We start from the raw sequence: 20,818 nt of genomic DNA, 5'->3' as shown, positions 1-20,818 counted from the left end.
GCACCCCCCCCCCATTGGCACGGATGCTCCAGCACTGAAAAATTGGATAGGATCGGGCCCTAAAAGTCAAAATCTGAAAACAAAGCAAAAGGCGACACACACCGTGGAGCCATTGGGGGAGAAAGAAACGAGTGCAGGGAAGGCAAGTGCCTCCTGACACACAGGTATGCAACATGGAACTGCTGCTGAGTACAGTGCAAGGGCTTCACCTGATGTACTTCTGCCTGTCGCCTCAGCCTTCAAGGCACAGGAGTATAATCTGCGGGTGCCCAGGTATACACACAGAATATGTACATGAGAGAGAGCTGCATATTGTGTGCTCCGCCATCCAGCGAGGGGGAAGAGCCGCCCAGTGAGCCGAGGCGGGGGCGCTGCTTCTCGCAAAGCCCTGCAACGCAAAGGAGGCTCTGCCCCGAGCCGAGCGCTCCCGCCACCCTGGCCCCGCAGCTGGATTCCACCAGGAGCCGGAAGAGCAGCGGCGTGGCAGCCTCCCTTCCCTCCCCGTCTCTTCGGAGTGCCCCTAGCGGCTCTGGCTTCGCCGTGCGCAGCTGGCAGTGCGGGACGAGGCAGGGGACGGCGTCTTCTCTTGGAGGCCACGCTGGGAGTCGCGATGGCAGCGGCAGGCGCGCTGTCCTTGCTCAGGCGCTGCGGGCAGGTGAGCGAGGGCGCCGGTGGCTGCAGAGTCCCTGGACGTGCTCCACCTGCAAGCTCAGACCGGTGGGCTCCGCTGCTGACTCTCCGGTCCGGTGGCAGCGCAGGAGGAGGGGGACAGTCTTGCTCGCAGGGAGGGATGTGCGCCCAGAGCACCGCAGGTGGCTTGCACGGATGCTGGGCTTCAGGCAGGGTCGTGCCCTGGCTGGGGAGGCAGGGCCTCCCCACTGAGTCCTTTGAAAAGCATTGGCGTGTGAGGTGTTCATGTTCATTCAAACCATGTGCATTGCCTCACATGCCTCCCCACCCTGTATCTCACACGCTTTTCAAAGGACTCCAGGGGGAAGGCTCTGCCTCACCTGCCTCCCCACCCACCACGTTTTAGGGTGTGCAGCTTCCCCTTCAGAGGGCATGATTTCCTGGTGATCTTGATCCTAGCACCCCCTTCCTTAGAAAGGAATAATTTCTATGGTCGATATGGAGAGTGAGAAGGCATGGGCAGACTCTCTACCAGAGGTGTAACTCACTGCCCGGGCACCCGGGACAGTGATGTCACAGGACTCATGAGGTCACTTCCAGGCTGGTGACTTCATGCTCCCATTCCTTCTCCTGTGGAGGCTTCCTCTCCACAGGGTTTGAAGCTGCCAGCACCTCCTTAGTAGCTAGGGCAGAGCCAGAGGGGCTAACCCCTTTGACACAGCAGCCGGGGTGGATGCCCCTCAGACTTCACCCTAGTTACACATCTGCTCTTTACCATCCTATGCAGTTTTCTCCTTATGGTTATAATCTGGCTGTAGAGGGGCCAAGAAAGTGGAAGCGCATAGTTAAATTTGTGTTTTATAGAATGAGCCTTTATAGAAAGATGTATCTGTGGCGTATTGGGTTAAGGTACATCATGAACTGCAGACCAAAGTCTCATTTTAAAACAGTCTTTTGTGCAATCCTGGTTGGTTTAGGAAATTGGCACAGAGTTCTTGTTTGGCAAGAAATGCATAAAGTAGCCCATATTTTGATATGTTTGTGCAAGGCGAATCCTAGCAGATTTGAATAGCTTTAGAAAAAGTCTTTTCATGCAGCATGGTGGGGTATAGTTCAAATTGCATAAAGATCTATGATGACAAACATACAGACATTTTGGTCCTTTCACCTAGTGGCTTGTACACAAATGTGTTTTAACCAATGGGGCTTTGTGATGTCACATGTCTTGATTTAAAGTTGCCAAAGTAGTTGGTGATGTGGGAAGAAGGTTATTTTGTGGAACACCTTACAGAGTAGCAAATTTATTGCAGTTTGACCTTTTATTGGCTGAATTCTACGTACTTTCATGTTACTTGAAGCACAGAATGAAAATTTTATGAACCATTGCTACTAGTATGCCTGCTTGACCATGAAACTCATATAATGTAGTTTGTTTTTTTAAACACCTTTCAGCCCTAGGGCATTAAATGTTAGGGCAAGGGAATTTTGCCAGTTATATCTTCTCATATTACAGTGTTTGGAAAAACTGCTTGTGCCAGAATCAACACAACAATTTGAGGGGTAGGGGTGCTAATACTAGTGTTCCTAATGGCCCTCCCTACTTCAAAACATTTTAGAACTATAGAACACAGTAGAGCTCCACTGAACCTAAAAAAAAAAATATTCAATTGACCTATTGCCGTATTCCATGTTTTTAATATTTTTGTGACCCTAACCCATCTCAAGGCTCATCCTGGAGTGTGACCTTCTTATGAATTTTATGAATTTAGTTGCAAATATTCATCATAAATGTTATGGTGAAATACAGCTTAACATCCCTTAAGAGGGAAACTTTTGCAGAGCAACCTCAGTCCAGTTCTTTATTTCATTGACTATATAACCCCTGCTAACTGAGTAAGAGGCACTTTTTCAAGTGGGTGCTCCTCTTTTATTTAGCAGGGGGAGAGTAACTGGCCCTCCTCATCCCAGCAGTGTCTTTTCTAATGGCTGTCTGCTGGTGTTCTGCATCTTTTTAGATTGTGAGCCCTGTTGGGACAGGGAGCCATTAGTTATTTGATTTTTTCTGCTTTGTGAATTTTTTGTTGAAAGCGGTATATAAATAGTGTTAATAATGAAAATATATGTTAGTGACAGCAGGCATTGTATACTGGAGCTGTTCTTCATGCTGTTTATAATCATAAGGGAATCATCAAGTAGGCTCACCTATAAGCAGAGTTTCTCCCTCCATTTTTTTTCCTACCTGAGTACCCCATTTCAAAATATCTTTCCTTGTCACAGTTCTGTCCTTGTGATGAAGTTTTTTTAACCACATCTCACTGAATCTTCTCTTCCTTCCAGTAGCACAGTAGGAAGCCCAGAGAGCCTGTGTAACTCCAAGACAGCTTGATTTCTGTAGTGCTATTGCTCTCTCTTTCTTTGTCCCCAGCTAAGACAAAATATGCCTCTGCATACAAGCTTCTGGATAACTCGTCCCTGTGCCTTTAAATCTTCCCAGTCAGAAGCGATGCCAAACCTAGCCACAAATGAAATAACTTATGCTCCACTTCAGATGTTAACTGAAGAAGAGATGATGATGAAGGAGATGGGTAATGTATATGTTTGAATACCATTCAACCTCTTTGAGTTGATCACAGTTGGCTTTGTCAATTTTTTTTTCAATAAGTGCAGGAACATTCTTCATAATACTACATTGCATCATTGACATAAAAATTGTTTTTTAAACAATTTTCCTGTTCATAATTGCAACCTGTTTTAAATATTATTTTCAAAGCCTAAGAGCATATTTTATGTTATTTTGGAGGGTATGCTGGGGATCAGTAGTGTTCTCCCTCTCCCACAATAGTGTTAAGCACAGGCCAATATGAGAGGTAAACTTCAGTCAAAAGACCACAATCCACTTGGGGCTGTTAATGCTATTGGCTGCACAATAACTGACAGTGCCCATTTTCTGAAATTACATTTGTTTAGGGTAACAGTGTACCTTGATTTGCTAAGTGCTAAATTAATTGTTTGTGTGTTTTCTTCCTTACAGTAAAAAAATTTGCTCAAGAACGAATTGCACCATTGGTACAAAAAATGGATGCAGAGGCAAAATTGGATGATTCTGTACTACAAGGTCTATTTGAACAAGGGGTTTGTGCACCTTTTGTACATTGGTTATGATGTGGAGATAATGAGGTTTTTCTATTGTGGTGTAGGCTTCCTCATGAGGAAGCTGCTTGAACCATTCACTAAAGAGGCTATGCCATGTCTCCAAAACTAGACATGATAGGGCAAAACGGATTACATTTTTTGAATCGGCACCCCAAATATACCCAGGAATTGGTATATAAGGAAGCAAAATGTGTATTGGCCTGTGTAGTCTGCCACTTTGATTTCAAGATTCCTTGCTTTGGCAATAACATTGTTTCACTACATGGTGCAGATATTCACCATGAGTGCCTGAGCACACTGATAGCTCAATCCCATGCATGTTTACCTGGAGGTTCCATTGCATTCAATGAAAGTTTTGTCAGTGTGGTCAGGATCAAGAGACAAGAGTTACTTGGCAGTTCCTTTAGAAATCAGTGTTTCCAATGTGGCTTTCAGGACTGAGCTGTGAGTCTCATCATTCATAATGTTATTTTATTAACTGTATTTTTTCCCCTCTCCTTCTTAGCTGATGGGTATTGAGCTTGGCCCAGAGTACGGGGGGACTGGATCTTCTTTTTTTTCTACCATCCTGGTGACTGAGGAATTAGCCAAAGTTGACCCATCTGTATCACTTGTATGTGAACTACAGAATACATTGACCAATAAATTGTTCACAGCTTATGGCACAGAAGAACAAAAGAGAACCTATTTGCCTAGGTTGGCAAAAGACATGGTGAGTGAAGTATACTTTTGACCAAGTTAAATAGTGAGCCGCATAATTCTATCATATTCTTGTTTTGCTAAGAAACTAACAGTCCAATTCTATTGGGCTGCTGTATCATCAGAACACGAATTCTGGTGGTGCAGCACATTTTAGAACAGTCAAAATGCACTTTACAGCCATAAAGTGCAGTCTGGAAAGAGAAAGCCATTTCTTATACTTAATATGTAGAGGATTGCACTGTTACTTAGAAATCAGTCCCGTTGTACTCAGTGAGGCTTACTCCTAGTGCATAGAATTGCAGTCCAAACTTACAAGATGCAACCAGAAAGGAAGTAGTATTGTTCACATAAATGAGTAAAGCTATGAGTATGTTTTGTCTCATCTTTCATACTTCACTTGAAATGTTTTAATCTTCAGTAGCCACATGCCATCAAGGATTATGAAATATATTTGGATGCACAGTATTTACTTTTCCTATTGCCCTTCTACTGCTTGACCATGGTTGCACAACTCACAAGTATGTGTACCCTACCTACCCCAAGGCTGATAGAAGACTAACTTCTCCATGTCCCTTCCACTCTTGCACTCATGTGTTGGCATTGCAGCATGCCTTGAAATTTAGGAAGCAGCATTCCTTAGACTTTTTGTTTACATCTGTCAAGAAACATTACAAGAAAGTTATGGGCACTTATTTTCCCCTGACAACACAGAAGTTTAACCCTATGTGAGGATATCACTCAGTGTATTTTGGGATATATTTACAGAAAAATAGGCAGGGCTTTACATTACAGGTTTAGGACTTGCCTTCTAGCTCAGTGTTTCTTAACCAGTGTTATGTGTACCACCAGTGGTATGTGAGGTGGTGTCTGGTGGTACTCACAGGACCCCTGGACACCTGCCACCTGGCAGCGAGACCAGGAACATGATGCAAACGAACAGTGGTAGGAGGCTCTGCTCAGCAGGCAGAGCTCCAAAGCTTGCTTTTCCGTGCTCAAAAAAGCCCTCCCATTTACCCTGAGCCTCTTACTGGTGTTTATCACATCACAACTGGTCTCCCAACCCAGAAGAAACTGGCAATGATGCCATCGCCAGTTACTTCTGATGGTATTTTGAATAGGTGGACCATGTGAAGTGGTACAGTGAAGGACAAACGTTGAGAAACACTATTCTAGCTAATAGCCTAAATTTTGTATTGTTGTCTTAGTTTAATGCCTTAGTTTAATGTCTTAGGGCCCAATCCTATCCAATTTTCAAGGGCTGGTGCAGCTGTGCCAGTGGGGTGTGCACTGTATCCTGTGGTGGGGAGACAATCACAGAGGCCTCCTCAAGGGAGGGGAACATTTGTTCCCTTACCTTAGGGCAGCATTTTGTCTACAGCAGTACTGGAAAGTTGGATAGGATTGGGCCCGCAGTCTTCAGACTTTCAGGATTAGGGCCACATCATGCAGTCTTGCCCTTATGGAGGGCTAGAGCAGGTCAATTATAGAAAATAATGCACACACACTGTGCATAACTCCAAGAATTTTCTTAAATATTTGCAGCTGCATGGCTGCTTGTTCTCAGCTGGGCTGTCAATGAGAGCAACTCAGCCCAGCCAAGGTGTTACCAAAAAGGACTGTTATGTTTTAAGGGGAATTATTATATTACCCTTTTGGAAACTTCAGGATCGCAGGCTAGATAACAAGATAGCATAATGCAAAGAAATTCCTTTTTAGCTTGAAAAGAGACTGGGAGAAAGATAACTTTCAATAGGATTATATTTTTATTGCAAAAACACACAGGTATACATAATGCACATGGAAAAATGGTAAGTATATGTCTACTTGAATCCTAGTACTTGGATACAGTGTACCTAACTTTCATGGTGGTTGCGTGTGGTGTATTTGGTGCATTCTGAGGAGATCAGAAAAGGATAGATTTTAGGGAAGGATTTTAGGGGTCCCTGGTCTGCTTAACCCAGTTGCTGACTAAAGATGGGGAAAGGGGGGGGAAACAGGGAAAAGGTTCCAGACGTAAGATATAGTTCAGGGCTGCTCACACTTTTTTGGCTTGAGAGCTACTTTGAAACCCAGCAAGGCCCGGAGATCTACCAGGGGGAAGGAAGCGTCTGACAGACACCCCCTTTGATGTATGGAGCCCTTGCTGGACCAGGTCAGAGGAGGCCCACCAAGTCCAGCTTCCTGTGCCCCACAGTGGCCCACCAGATGCTTCAGGAAGCACATGGGAGGCCTCTCCTCTCTCCCCACCCCACATACTGGGGGCAGCCACAGGTCCCCCCAAGAGGCACATGCCCAGCCTTGCTGCACTATGGGGGGAGGAGCTCCCCACTCCCCGCCCTCCCCAAACTCTTTGTGGCTGCGCCCCGAGACCAGCAGGGAGAGGGAGGCGTCGCAGGTCCTCCTCTGAAGGGGCGGGGGGCTTCCCTGTTTCCATGGAGAGGGGCTGCGCGTGCAGGCGGCAGGCGGGGGAGACACTGCTCCCACCAGCCCTCCTCCTGCAGCGGCGTCTAGTCACTAGACTAGACTAGTCACTAGACTTTTGTCTAGTCACTAGACGAAACTGACATATTAACCGTTTGGAGAGACGGCTTCGCGATCTACTCATTTTGCCTCACAATCTACCAGTAGATCGCGATCCACCTATTGAGCACCCCTGATATAATTACCTGTCCTGAGGAGCAGTTGGATGGGAGGGGGGAAGAGTCCTATGGAGGACCTCTGCCTTGGAGGGCAGCCAGAGAGAGAGAGAGAGAGAGCACATGGCAGCCTTCTCTTTTAAGGGTTTTTGCTGTGACCTGGATGCTGACCTAGACCCGGATGTGGCCTAGAGCTGTCCTGGATGCGCATGCTCACTACACACAGTGGGACACGTGGAGCATGCAAGAAAAACAGGATGATCAAGGAGTCAGCTATCAGCAAAGGCTGGCCTCCTTGGGGGGGGGGCAGCTGGCTGTTCAAATCTGCATACGGTACTTAAGAGTGATTAAGCTACAACAATAGGAAACATTTAAACAATGTTTAAATTTACAGTGATTGAGACAACAATTTGCTCTTTAGACTTTGCTGCTGGAGTCTTTGCTGCTAAAGTCTTTGTTGCTGTGTGCATGGAGAGGTAGAGGTCGTGTAAACTTGTGACTTTTACCAGGGTTTTTGGAAAAGTGTGCTGGGGGAAGTGTGTCCTGTGTTTTGAGGCTTGGCCTGCATGAGTTTTAGTCCATAATACGTAACCAGATATAAAAATCACAACTTAAAAGGAAAAAATGGGATTTTCACGTAACAAAGGAGGGAGGTGCATGGTAGCAGGTGAGAGTTGAGGGAGGATGGGGAAGGGTGCACTTAATTATAAAGCCCCTAGGCTCAGTGGACTGGTCAACCTGTATTGGTGGGCTGCATGTGGCCCAAGGACTGTATTTTGAGGTCCCCTGACCTGATATTTGCTGAAAGTTCTGACGTATCCAAGATTTGATATCTGGTGTGATACTGCACATTCTCTAGTTTAAAGTTATTTATGAGGTTGGGTGGAAAACCAAGACCAGCACAATGGTGAAGTGTATTAGAGCAATGAGAAATCTCAAGAAATTTCAAGATTATACCTTAATAGGTTTTGTATGAATCAAAACATGTAATGATCATATTTGTAATCTAGAACAGGGGTGTCCAAAGTTTTTGGCAGGAGGGCCAGATTGTCTTTCTGACACTGTGTCAGGGGCCGGGGAAGAAAATAATTAATTTACATTTAAAATTTGAATAAATTTACATAAGTTTAAATAAATGAATATATTACAGATAAACTTATATGAATGAATGAAGGTCTTGCAATAGCTCAAGGCCTATAAAAGGCCTTGCACAAAGTAAGGCTGGCCTTTCCTTTGCTGCCGCTACTGCATCACAGGTGTGAAACAACAAGCAGTGGAGGGAGCCCTCATCCCACAGCTCACGCAAGAGGTCAAACAGTCACCCTCACACTGAGAGCAGTTGCATTGGGCCAGTGTGGGCTCCAACAAATCTCCGGAGGGCCACAGGCTCATTGAAGACTGGGGGCAACCTGAGGGCCGCATTGAGAGACCTTGAGGGCCACAAGTGGCCCCAGGGCCGGGGTTTGGGCACCCCTGATCTAGAATGTGGAAGACTAGCTGCATTTAAAAATATACTTTTAGTTCTACCTTCTCTTATTTGCGCATCAATTTAGTTAATTTTGTCATTCCATCTTGCCAAGATCTCATGACTCACTTCAAAGTCCACCATTAAAAGTGCAATGGATGTCAAAGTAGTTGAAAGAAATATTCTGTTTGTTAATACTTTGCAGCCTGCTCAAAATCTGTATGTACAATTAACGTACCTGAAGTGACTTGACTTTCTCTTAACTGGTAGATTGGCAGCTTCTGCCTTTCAGAGCCTGGTTCTGGCAGTGATGCGTTTTCCTTGAAGACTCGTGCAGAGAAGAAGGGAGACTGCTATATCATCAATGGGTCAAAGATGTGGATTAGTTTTGCGGAACATGCAGGAGTGTTTTTGGTGATGGCAAATGCAAATCCTTCAGCAGTAAGTAGCAAAGAAATAGTTCCCATTTGATTTCATTTAAGATATTAGCGTATCAAGACATAATGGGATATAGTTGTAAATAGCTGTGACTTTGCTCATGTTGGCTGCTCCTCCCTCCGGTTATGGAACTTCTCCCCTCCCCTTGAAAACAGCCCAATCCTGACTAGGTCTGGGCCAGCGCATGGAGGGTTTACTGACTGTGAAAACAGTGTCCTGCTGTTGTATAATTATTGCCAATAGCACTTGCAGCATGCTGGTGGTGGTCATTTTGTGACGGCTACCACAAGAGGCAGCAGGGCTGGAGCCTTCTGCCCCTGCCAGAGCTGGTAAACAAGTGGTGGGGTTGGAACGTGGGTGGGAAGGGGAAAGAATGGGGGAAATGTCTAGGAGGAGAGGAGGAAGACTGGTGGACAGAATGGGGTGGATATCGGCGGTAGCAACTTGTACCAATATCCTCATCCCATTTTCCCCCATTCTCTCTTCCTTGCTCAAGTTGGACCTGCACCAGCCAAGTTGCTGGTGAAGTTCCAAGGTGATCCATTGAGCTAATGGAAGCTTACCCCTGGATAAGCTTAAGAAGACCTCCGTGACGGCCTCCCACCCCTGCCTGCAGGATGCAGCTTGCACTCTGGTTGCATGATTGGGCGGAGGATTTAGTTAGGATTGGGCTATAAGTTTAAAACTGAGCACTTTTTAGAAGCTTGCCTGTTTGTGCTAGCTTTAGAGCTCAGGTGCAGTAGGTAGGTGGAAGGAGATTTTAATGCAAGTCTATTCTGTTTAGCCATGGGGTTTATGCTTTTATAAGCATGTCTTTGCCTTCAGGATAGGGTGGGCTGTACATTTTAAATAAGCTGCTTGATACTTAAGTGAATTCCTGAAAAATGGCCCTACTATGAATTTTAACCACATTCTTCATCCCCTTTAAAAAGAAAAGATAGCAGAAATGCGGGGTCATTTTGGCTTTAAAAGGCGGTAGACAAATTCGTGAAGGTCTAGGTTCCCAGACGGAACATGCTTTGATAGCTGTGTGAAGTTTCCATGATCAAAGGTAGTATTCAGTAGTCTGTATAAAGTGTTGTTTTTATACTGCCCTTCCTCCACGGAGTTCTGGGTGGTGGTTATAGTTGCTTCCCTCTTTTTGTTCTCACAACAACTCTGTGAGGTAGGTGAGTTGATAGTGACTTGCCCAGGGTCACCCAGGAAGCTTTGTGGCTGAGTAGGATTAAACTTAGATCTTCCAGGTCTGAGTCCAACTTCTGAACCACAAACCAATTGCTGGGAGGCAAGCAAGAGAGGAAGGCTGTTGTATTCATAACTTAATGGAAACAGCAGGCTGGTCTCTGTCAACAGTGGCCTGACTAGGCTCCTGGTTTGATCCAGCAGGGCTGCTCTTGCGTTCTTGCTAATAATTAGTATGGTTCAAGTCATCTCGCTGAAGTTAACAGGTTACGCTCACTTCAAAACAGTTCAGCTATAAATGGAAGAACATGGAATTCCAGCACACTAAAATGAATGGTGATAAGTGTGTATTTGAAATGGGACACAAGGGCATTTCCAGATGGAGGAGTATTTTAGGGGATGGATAGACAGATTTCTATAAACCATGCAGGAACAAATGGCAGACACAGTGAGGAATTTACAATCCAAATGAGGGATTAGCACTGAGTTGCACAACCAGCAGTACAGAACGTTGCCATTTAGACTGTCTTAGGTGAAATCCAAATGTCAGTTGCAGCTGTTTAAGTGCTGTGGTTCCATTGATTGGAATGGGGTTGAATAACTGACTGCAATCCATCATAGTACAATGCACAAAATGTAAAATGCATAGAATTTTTGAAATTCTTTCCAGTAAAAGTAATGTCTTCTTTTTTTCTTTTTTTTTAAGGGCTATAAAGGAATAACATGTTTCATAGTAGACCGTGATACAGAAGGCCTCCATGTAGGAAAGAAGGAGGATAAACTGGGAATCAGGGCAACATCTACATGTCCTGTAACATTTGAAAATGTGAAGGTGAAAATGTCATTCTTTTAAAGCTCTCTGTCATTATTATAGAACCCTGGCACAACAGTTGGATAAGCATAGAACTGAGATGACTGGCATATTGATGACTTGATTTTTTTGTTTTTGTTTTTTATAGTTACTAAATGTATTGCAAATTGGGACGGGTAGTGCGCATGAATGTTGTAATACTTAATTGACAAATTTAAAGTATTTTTGTGTACTAGAAAGAACACTGTGTTTGCTTCTAGACTGCAGTATGAAACTTCAGTGCATGCTAATCTGTGGCAAAGACAAGAGGTTTAGGAATTAACTGAGTAATTTTATTTAATTCCTCAGGTTCCTGAGAGCAATATATTGGGGGAGGTTGGACATGGCTATAAATATGCGATTGGAATGCTCAATAAAGGCAGAATAGGGATAGCGGCACAGGTGAGTAATACTGTCAAATACTGAGGTCTGATGTAGGTATAACAATGTGACTTCCTTTATTCTGTGGTTAAGAAATTGGAAGCAGGTTGTAGGGTTGCATGATCCTTATTCTGCCCTGTATCAGCTCAACACAAGAGCAAACACTGATACTTTAGTTCCATTGATTCCTGTAAGATTTAAGCACGGGGCTAGGGTCCAAGAACTACTTTGGGTAGAGTGAGGGTGTGGACAAGTCCATTTGGATTTTTGAGAGGTTTTTTTTTCCTTTGACCCCCATATTGTATGACAAACTGCTTTTGAAAGCCTTTTATTTTCAAAACTGGGTTACTATAAGTCATGGAGGGACAGCATGCTGCTCTAGTGCTGCATTGTCCAGCTGTGCTGCAATGGCCACTAGTGTGGCCTGGGGCCCAGAGCAGGAGCTGGAGGGTATCCTCAGGATAAGGAAACCAATATTTGCTTACCCCATGCAGAACTCTAGAAGCCCCAATGGGTCTATTCAGATCTGTGCTAGCTACTTAGCTGGCACAAAACCAAGCAGACTCATGTCGGCTTTGGACAGCTTTGGAGGGGGGGGGGGTTGGATTTGGAGCAGCATCTGCCACCATCCCCATGTCCCTCCCAGGCCCAATCCACCCTTCAGCTCGCCCTTCCATGTCCAGTTTTGCCTCCTCCCCTCCAAGCGGTGGGGATACTTAGCGCCAGGCACTACTCTGTGGCGTCCTGTCAGTGCCGCGTGACGCCTGCTGACGGCGAAGTGCCTTACGCAACTTTCGCAACAGCAGCATGCGAATGAGTGGCACTGCCAGGGCAAAGGATTGGGCTGCCCATTACCTGGTTCTTGGAACCTAGTTAGAGTCTAGATTTCACTTTGAGTATTAGTAGCAAATGTATCTTAGTACTTTGATTTTTGATACCTAGAGATGGACAGAAAATATGTAACGGATTCTCTTGTGGTATTACTTTTGAACAAACTATTAAAATGGTTGTCAATAATAATATAATTAAAGTGAAGTAGCCCTATCTAAATAGTATACAATATATAGTATTTAAGGTAGTGGTGGCACTACAAACAAATATATTGGGGGAGGCCCAGAAGGGTCAAAATGTATTTCTGAGCGGAGGTACTTTGGCCAAGTTAAGTTTCTGAATGAAAAAGAGAAGTATATTTCACATTAATGCTCCCATCCTAAACATAAGCAGAAGTGAGGAAATGGTCTTTTTATTTTTTTAATGTACTGTTTATTAGTAAGTATGTGAAAAGTACCTTTAATTTAATGAGCTGCAACGCATGGTGGGTTTCTAAGAGGCAAGGTGTATTTTGAGGCAGTTTACAAGCCATAGAAGTAATGTTTGCTTTCTTTTATTTTTTTCTTCATTCACAGATGTTGGGATTAGCACAGGGGTGCTTTGACCACACTATTCCTTATACAAAGGAGAGAACCCAGTTTGGAAAACGTATATTTGAATTTCAGGTACAATAGTGCATTTTGGAGGAAAATGGTCTAAATTTTAAGGAGAAACATTTATTACAAGAGGTGATGTCAGGACTGATGTTATAGTTCAATTGATATAGGCCTTATTATAAAGGCTCTTTTGCAGCTAGCCCCGTTAGAATCAGGGTATTTAGTTTGAAAAGCATCTCCTCAGAGTTAATGTCATCCTTAATAGCAGAAAATGTCACAGCTTCGGAGCTGCTTTTCATTGGGTTATTTCATTCATTTGTGACATCCTAAAAGAAGAGGTACCACAAAATTTGATACTAAAAGCTTCTACTACATCTTAATAATAATACTGGTATTTATATACTGCCTTTTAGGTTATAGGATTACTCTTCTGACTTTATTCAAAGCAGTTCACATAGGCAGGCTATCTCTAAATCCCCGAGGGGATTTTTACAATAACAGAAAGGTTCTATCTTTCAAGAACCACATAGCATTTCAGATGGATCTTTCATGGTCAGGTATCACTTCTGGCCCCCAGTTGCCTCCCACGCTGGCTGACAAGCAGCTCCTTCATCTCTCACTTGAAAGGCAGCCAAGACACTTCTTTGCTCACACCAAAGAGCAGGTGGAATAACTCAGCTCAGCTTGTCAGCTGCTTCAAGGTCTCACCATTCACAGAGCTGCCTGGAACTGGCTACTTTCAGACGTTATCTTCAGGCTAATGGAGGCTCTACCCTCTAGAAGAGACCTCCTGCCTCCTATCTTAGGGATAAACTTCATTTTATTCTCAGCAGTGGATCTTAATCCATATCTACCCCAGGGCTCTTGTATTGCTGTCTTAGTAGTTGCATTAAGTGTGACTCCACCCTGTTGCAGAATTCATTTGTGTTTGAAACAGTTGCTATCTTAGATGGTGATTTCTGTAATAATTTACATATTTAAAGAATGTTATTTTGAATTGGTGTATAATTATCACAAAATGCAGTGTTGCATGGCAATGATAGTAAATACTTGCTTTTTTTCCAATGTTTTAAGTACTTGGCAGGAGGTCTGGTCTAGAGGGTAGAGCCTCCGTCTGCCTGAAGATAACATCCACAAGGTCACCAGTTCGAGGCCACCGGCACCGTGCGACCTTGAAGCAGCTGACAAGCTGAAGCCGAGCTATTCCATCTGCTCTGGGCGTGGGAGGATGGAGGCCAGAATGTGAAGCCAGATCGGAATGAAACACCTGAATGTAGTGGTTCTTGAAAGAAAGAACCTTCTTTCAATTGTAAAAATCCCTATTTAATAAGGGATTTAAATAAAGCCTGCCTATGTAAACCGCCTTGAATAAAGTCTTGAATAAAGACCAAGAAAGGCGGTATATAAATACCTGTTGTTGTTATTATTATTATTACTTCTGATTTAGCCCTTTGCCCATCCAGTCACTCATAAGATGGGGATTCAGGTGTATAAGGTGAGGGGAGGGTTGATTATCCCCTGAGTCATGTTTTAATGAAGAGTTTGCTTCTTACAGGGAATGCAACATCAGATCGCTCATGTAGCTGTACAGCTAGAAGCTGCGAGATTGCTAACCTATAATGCAGCCCGACTTGTGGAAACTGGCAAGCCAGTAATAAAAGAAGCAAGCATGGCTAAATATTATGCAGCTGAGGTAAGTTGTATTTGTTGTTCTGGGGTGTTGTTCCTTTCACTTTGAGAAATCATTAATCAGGAGAGCTTGGCTTGTTGCTTACTTTGTAAACGTGTGAGCAGTGTTTCTTCTGGTTCTGTCTCTCCCTCTTTTTAAGAGGAGAAGCTGAGAAGGAGACACCATCAGATGGAAAATAGCCACTCCTGAATTCATTAAGACCAGCATTGAAAAAGGGGGAAGGACCCCCTTTCAATTTCAGGAATATGAATTGTGCTACAAAGCTGGTTTGGAGTATGATGGCTGTAACTGTAAGAATTGCTGCTGACATGACACTACCTAATTCCTCATAGGTTTTTTCTTTTTGTACAGTAAAAAAATAGCATGGACAGTAGACATGTCCTATGTGGGATGCAGGGTTGTGTGTGCTGTTAGTTTTTGAGAAACACAAGCCACCGTCCTTGTCCATGCTTTTCTGGATCCTAGGCAGTGGCTAGGATCCTTGTGGCTAGGATCCTTGTGCACTTACTGAGACTTTTCTCTGGTTTTTATTTCACTGACTATGAACCATTACAATATGACATGCATTTAAGGCCATTCAGACTATACTGGATTGTGGCCGCTATGTCTGAAGGTACTTCCAAATGTCTTTTGCATTTTGGGGAGCATTTTGCTAGTGATAAGGGGTTGTGGTCAGTGGGTGCTTGGTGTCTCCATTGCCAGCACGACAACTCCTACTGTAGACTTTATGTGAGAGATTTTTTGTGTGTGCTGCTTTTCAAAGTGGAGCACAACAAAAAATATATAATACAATTAATGCAAGTATTAAATAAAACCAATTAAAATGCTACTGTTGCAGTTAAAAGATGTAAAAACAGCAGTAACATACAATTAATATAAAAACAACAACCAAAGTCCTATAGGTGCAAAATCAAAAAGGGATCCCTAGGAAGTTCATCCCTCCTCAAATGCCAAGTGGAATAAAAATGTTTTTAAACTTCACTGGAAAGCATATAGTGAAGGGGCTGTCATCAGATTTTCTGATGGTTGGTTCCAAAACATGGTGCCCTGGCAGAAAAAGCCCTGCACTTTACTGCCATCTCCTTGGGTTCAGATGGCAGCAGCATCCTAACCTGGGCCCTGTTTGATTATTGTAGGAGATGTGTAGGATTATAAGGGGGAAGGTGGTACTTGACGTATCCTGGTCCTATGCTATATAGAGCTTCAAAGGTAATCACCAACCAGTGGTGTTCTTGGGGGTCCCTGCACCCGGGGCAACCTCCAGTATTCCGCCCCCCAAACCCTGTTTCGACCCCCTTCTCCGCCCCCCCCCGTGCACCTGACCTGGAAGTAATTGCGGTGACGTCATTGTCACCACAATTACTTCCGTGCAGCTGCCTCCTCCGTTCCCCCATTGAAAACAAGGAAGCAGCTTGCTGGAAGCAGCCCCAGACTGCTGCAGTGGAGACCTCTGCGCAGCTTGTAAGCTGCATGGATGGCTCTGTGGGGGCTGGGAAGCAGCACGCATCTCCTCCAGAGTCGGAGGGGTGCATGCCGCTTCCCCTCTGCCTCGGAGGGACGCCCTCTGAGGTGGAGCAGGGGCGACCCGGGCCGGAAACATCCCCTCCGCCTCGGAGGGATGCCCTCCGAAGCGGAGCAGGGGCACCCAGGAGCACTCCTGGGAGGCAGCAGGGAGCTGCTTCCCAGGCAGCATCTCGGCGTCGACTGGGCCACCCCCCCTCCTTTATAGGAGGAGATGAGATGGGCACCCTAGAGCGTCAGTGCCTCTCTAGGGCACCTGTCTCCTATCCTCCTATAAAGGAGGGGGGTGGCTCAGTCGGCACTGACGGAGAGGCAGCAAGCTCCCTCTCCGCAGCGCTCCTGGGCGCTGGGGGGGGCGAGGTTCTGAAAGGTGCCCCTGGAGGGTCGGCACTCAGGGCATTTGCCCCGTCTGTCCCCCCCCAGGTACGCCAGTGTCACCAACACCTTGAATTGGGTTTGGAATGGAATGGGCAGCCAATGTAGTTGCTGAAGCAACATCCTGGAGGCCTCCACCATATCCTAGTCCCTTTCCCAGGCCTGGAGACCTTACAGGAGGCTTAGTTAGTGTCAATCATATCACTGACTCGGATCCAAGTAACCCCTTTGGGCATGCTGGGGCTTATCATGGAGTAAGGGAAAAATGTTCCCTTATCCCGAAGAGATCTCCAACCTGCTCCTAAACAGCACTGGATAAAGCGTAGGCCATGCTGTCCCGCTACGCCAGTGCTGGTTAGGATTGGGCTGCCATAATATTTAATTTCCATATTAATGGACCATTAGCTGCTTTTTGGAAGAGGGAAAGCCATGCCATGTGCTGTTGATCATGTCCGAAAGAAAATCCTCTGCTTCTGTGCCACTTTTCAGGAAGACCAAAGTCCAGATTACAGAATTTTCCTCCCATACCTTCTGGTTTGCCCTTGAGTACTTATATGGGTCTGCATTAACAGTCTGAACATTATTGTACAGCACAGTTCTAAGCATTTTTACTCACATGTAAGTCCAATTGAATTCAATGTGATTTAATTGCAGGTAAGTGGGTAGGATTGTAATGCTAGTGTTACAATTGAAACACTGTAACTTACAAAACCAATGGAATGGTTCTTCTTGAACTTGGGATTTTATACTATTACTATTACTATTTATAACATTACTATTTTATATCCTTAACTATCTTCTATAATACTTATATCTGATTTGATAATTGTTTAATTCAGTGATTACAGAAACATGGCAATACACTTCCCAAATTGTCTGATGGTCTTCATCACCGAATATAAGTGTTGAAGTTACTCGCCCTTCAGGGAGATAAAGCTGGGCATAAATTAAGTAAATAAATAAAATGCTGGATTGTTATTTATTTTTCTTTTCATTCATAGCATGCTAATGGTGCATTTTATAGGTTGCAACTCTAACAGCCAGTAAGTGTATTGAATGGATGGGTGGAGTTGGCTTCACAAAAGACTATCCTATTGAAAAGTATTACAGGGACTGCAAGATTGGTAAGTAGAAGTTTTTTGTGAATCATTTATTGTAGATATTTCTTACTCAATTTCAGCTTTCAATCAAAGGTTAATACGTAATAGTTACCAAAATTACTCCCATTGTAGTACTTGTAGGAATATTATAGTATTTTTTGCTCTGCCTTTATTACAGTTTGAATTTTTATTTCATTAACTGCATATTTAGTCACTGTTTATATGCTTATTTGATTCATTTTTTTACCTTGATGGTTTATTGCAGGCACCATATATGAAGGAACATCAAATATGCAGTTGAGCACCATCGCAAAATGCATTGCGCAAGAATACTGATGGAATGCAAAAGATGAAATGACTGATAGAGGGGAAAAAAGTAGAAGTAGCTTGCTTTATTAGTGAAATCATGGGTAACTTGATTTTCAAGTTCTAGGCCAAAAAGTCGTAATTACATTCTTGTACTACGTACAAACCCCTGTACAAAATTATAGTCTAAATGTCTGAGCGGTTGGGTACCAATAATGCATTGTAAAAGTTTTCACTTTTTCAGCTACAGAGAAACAGAAGGATATGCTTCTTTGGGGGGGGGGGGGGACCTGGTTTTTGGTGCCAAAAGCAATTCACTGTGCTTTTGAAGTATAGTCTCCCTGTGCCTTTGCAGTTTAATTTGGGATGCTTATTAAGATAAATGCACAGTTTTTTTTAAGTATTACAAAATTAAGGACCCAATCCTAAGGTGCCCTTAGGCCAGCGGAAGTCCCTTGTGCCGGCCCAGGAGTGTCACAAACGTGCCATAAAGCACGTTTGTGCTTCCTTGGGAGTCGGCTGGGCTGGTGCAGGGACACACGCCAGCCTGTGGATGCTAAATCCAGCCTCCAAGCAGACTTCACAGGGGAGCCTCGTGTTGGCTGTGGGGAGGGTGGAGAGGAGGTGGGAGGGAGGCGTTTGGAGCAGGGGAAGGTCTGTCCCAGAGTGGGTGGGTGGGGAGCAGGAGGTGGGGCTGGGACCTGGCAGATATGTGGGTTTCTAGCCTCTGTTCCTGAGCAGTGTGGAGAGGCTGCAAGCCACTCCTCTCTCCTCGGACTTATGCCACCTCCAGAGGTGGCGTAAGTTCTAGGAGACCCATTGGGGCTGTGGTGGCTTACTTGGAGATAAGGAGAAAAGTTTCCTCTTACCTCTGGCTGAGTCACTTTGGGGCCTGCCTTGCACTGGATACAGCACAGGCCTCTTGGCCTGCTTGTTACAGCACAAGATAGGATTGTGCTCTAAGTGTCTAATCAAATATCCCAAAATCTCAGAAATCCTATTCACATAAGAATACATTAATTAAAACATTACATAGAAGGCTCTAGTAAATTGGTGTTCAGACTACTCTGCAATATGCATTTGCATATCATTGAGAATACACTCAAGAGGTCAGTTAGCTATAAGCTTGACAGTGCATTAAATAGGATTGTATAGGCTATAAAGTATTTTTCTTGATCTGAGCCACCAATACTTTTCTTGGAGAAATGGAGTAGATTTTTCTCCTTTGATTTGTTAAGATGGAGCATTGAAGAAATGGACTCTGATCCAGAGTCTTTCATATTAGATTGATAGTAATTAAGATATTCTCTTATAGAAAAGCTGTATTCCATAGTTGTCCTGGACATCTTGTATGAATGCATTCAATTCCCAGAACCAGAAATTGATTGCTTGCTTCTGAATAATCCTGTTGCTTTGGAGCACACCAACTTCCATGACACTACTCTCTAATATAAGTAGTTTGAGGGCTTTGATCAGGAATAATCTGTTGCTAGATTATTTGTTTTATTTAAGATGATTTACAACTCAATCCTCAATTTGTTATATCAGCACATAAATATTTTGGATGGTGTGCACTAACCTAAATGGAGGCATCCATTATGCTACAAAACGTGGGCAGAAATGCTTCTGTAATTACAAATATTAAGTAGGAGCATATGTTCATGTCATGAACAGAGGTTAAAAACAGTTCCCTTTTTCTGTCTGTGTGAAGTTGGTTAGAATGCACACTATAGGTTTTTCCCAAAAAGCATTTAAGTTTGAAAAAAGATGCAATGGAAAGGACAGTTGCCATCTCAAATGGCCAACTGGGAGAACTAAACAGCCCCAAAGAGTACACTATATATTATATTAAGAATATTTATACAGGCACCCCCCAAATCTGCAGATCTGGTATCCACGGTTTGGATCTGGGGGGATCCCCCATGCCCAAATTTCTTTTTTAGCCATAGCAATGGCAGCACAGGTATTTTTGCTTTAACTGAAGAACTTGCTTGTTTAAACTGAATGTTTCTTGCTTAAACTGAAGAATGTCATGTGCAGGCAGGGAGCCTGCACGCTAGAGGGAGACTAACAATGTTAGCAGGAAGCAGAGTTGATTTTTCAGAGAAAATCAGCTAACTAAATGGTTCTCATATAAAGCAAGCTCCTAGCCATTCAGTGTGGGGAGTTGGTAGAAAAGGACTAAAATCACTGAGCTGTATTACTGCGGAATTACATTGCTGAACTATTTAAGAGAAAGATTGCTACCAAAGTGTCCTTTGTAAATAAGCCCAGTTTTGTTTGCACTGTCTCTGTTGCAATGCAGTGTGTTGTCTCTATTGCAGTCCTACCTTAAGCTCTAGCTAAATACAAGGTACCAAACTGGCACTCATGTGCTGAGAACCCAGAAGGGAATGTCCCTTATTCCTCAAGGCCTTGTGGAAAGCGAGGCTCTGGCAAGCTAGGAACTAGTGGTAGCAAAAAACAAAAATACCGGACGGATTGGTGTCATGGTCCCAGGAGTCAGGAAGCACGAGACCACCACAGTTCTATTGAAGTCAATGAAACTATATCTGCTTCTGTTAAACTATATCTGCCTTCTTAACTAGCCTAGCTTATAAAATGCATCTGTATTTGTATACCTTAATGCACACTTCGTTGGCACAGATATATCAGAGCTGGAAAGTTGGATAGGATTGTAGCCTTAGTTAGAGAGAGAGAGAGAGAGAGTGGCCATTGCATAGCCTCTTGTGTTGAGTGGTCATACCACTTCGAAGACTGCATTGGCCACCCCTGGATTTTGTAAGTAGTTGCATTAGAAATAATGTTAAACCTCTGTTGCCTGATTAATTGGGAACATCTTTTAAATCAATCCAGATAGTTTTTAATTGAATAATGAAACATTACATGATGAAATAGTGCAATAATGGTCATGATATGCTTCCTGGGCTTTTAGGCAGGCAGTAGTTGGCTAGGATTTCTG

General features: G+C 43.9%; 1 protein-coding gene across 1 annotated transcript; it reads left to right on the top strand.

Moving 5' to 3' along the window:
• Window positions 1-528: 528 nt before the first annotated feature.
• ACADSB (acyl-CoA dehydrogenase short/branched chain) lies at window positions 529-18,475 on the top strand. The gene is made up of 11 exons (XM_066620871.1): window positions 529-655; window positions 3,056-3,215; window positions 3,662-3,762; window positions 4,289-4,495; window positions 8,857-9,027; window positions 10,913-11,038; window positions 11,366-11,458; window positions 12,844-12,933; window positions 14,420-14,557; window positions 17,475-17,574; window positions 17,816-18,475. Exons 1-11 carry the CDS (start codon window positions 611-613, stop codon window positions 17,884-17,886), a joined length of 1,302 nt encoding a protein of 433 aa, XP_066476968.1. The 5' UTR covers window positions 529-610; the 3' UTR covers window positions 17,887-18,475.
• Window positions 18,476-20,818: the final 2,343 nt, after the last annotated feature.

This window comes from Tiliqua scincoides, chromosome 3 (assembly GCF_035046505.1).
Source record: "Tiliqua scincoides isolate rTilSci1 chromosome 3, rTilSci1.hap2, whole genome shotgun sequence".
NCBI classification, from domain to species: Eukaryota; Metazoa; Chordata; class Lepidosauria; order Squamata; family Scincidae; genus Tiliqua; species Tiliqua scincoides.
The sequence above is the reverse complement of the archived record's forward strand: the minus strand, read 5'-3'. Positions and strand labels throughout refer to the sequence as shown.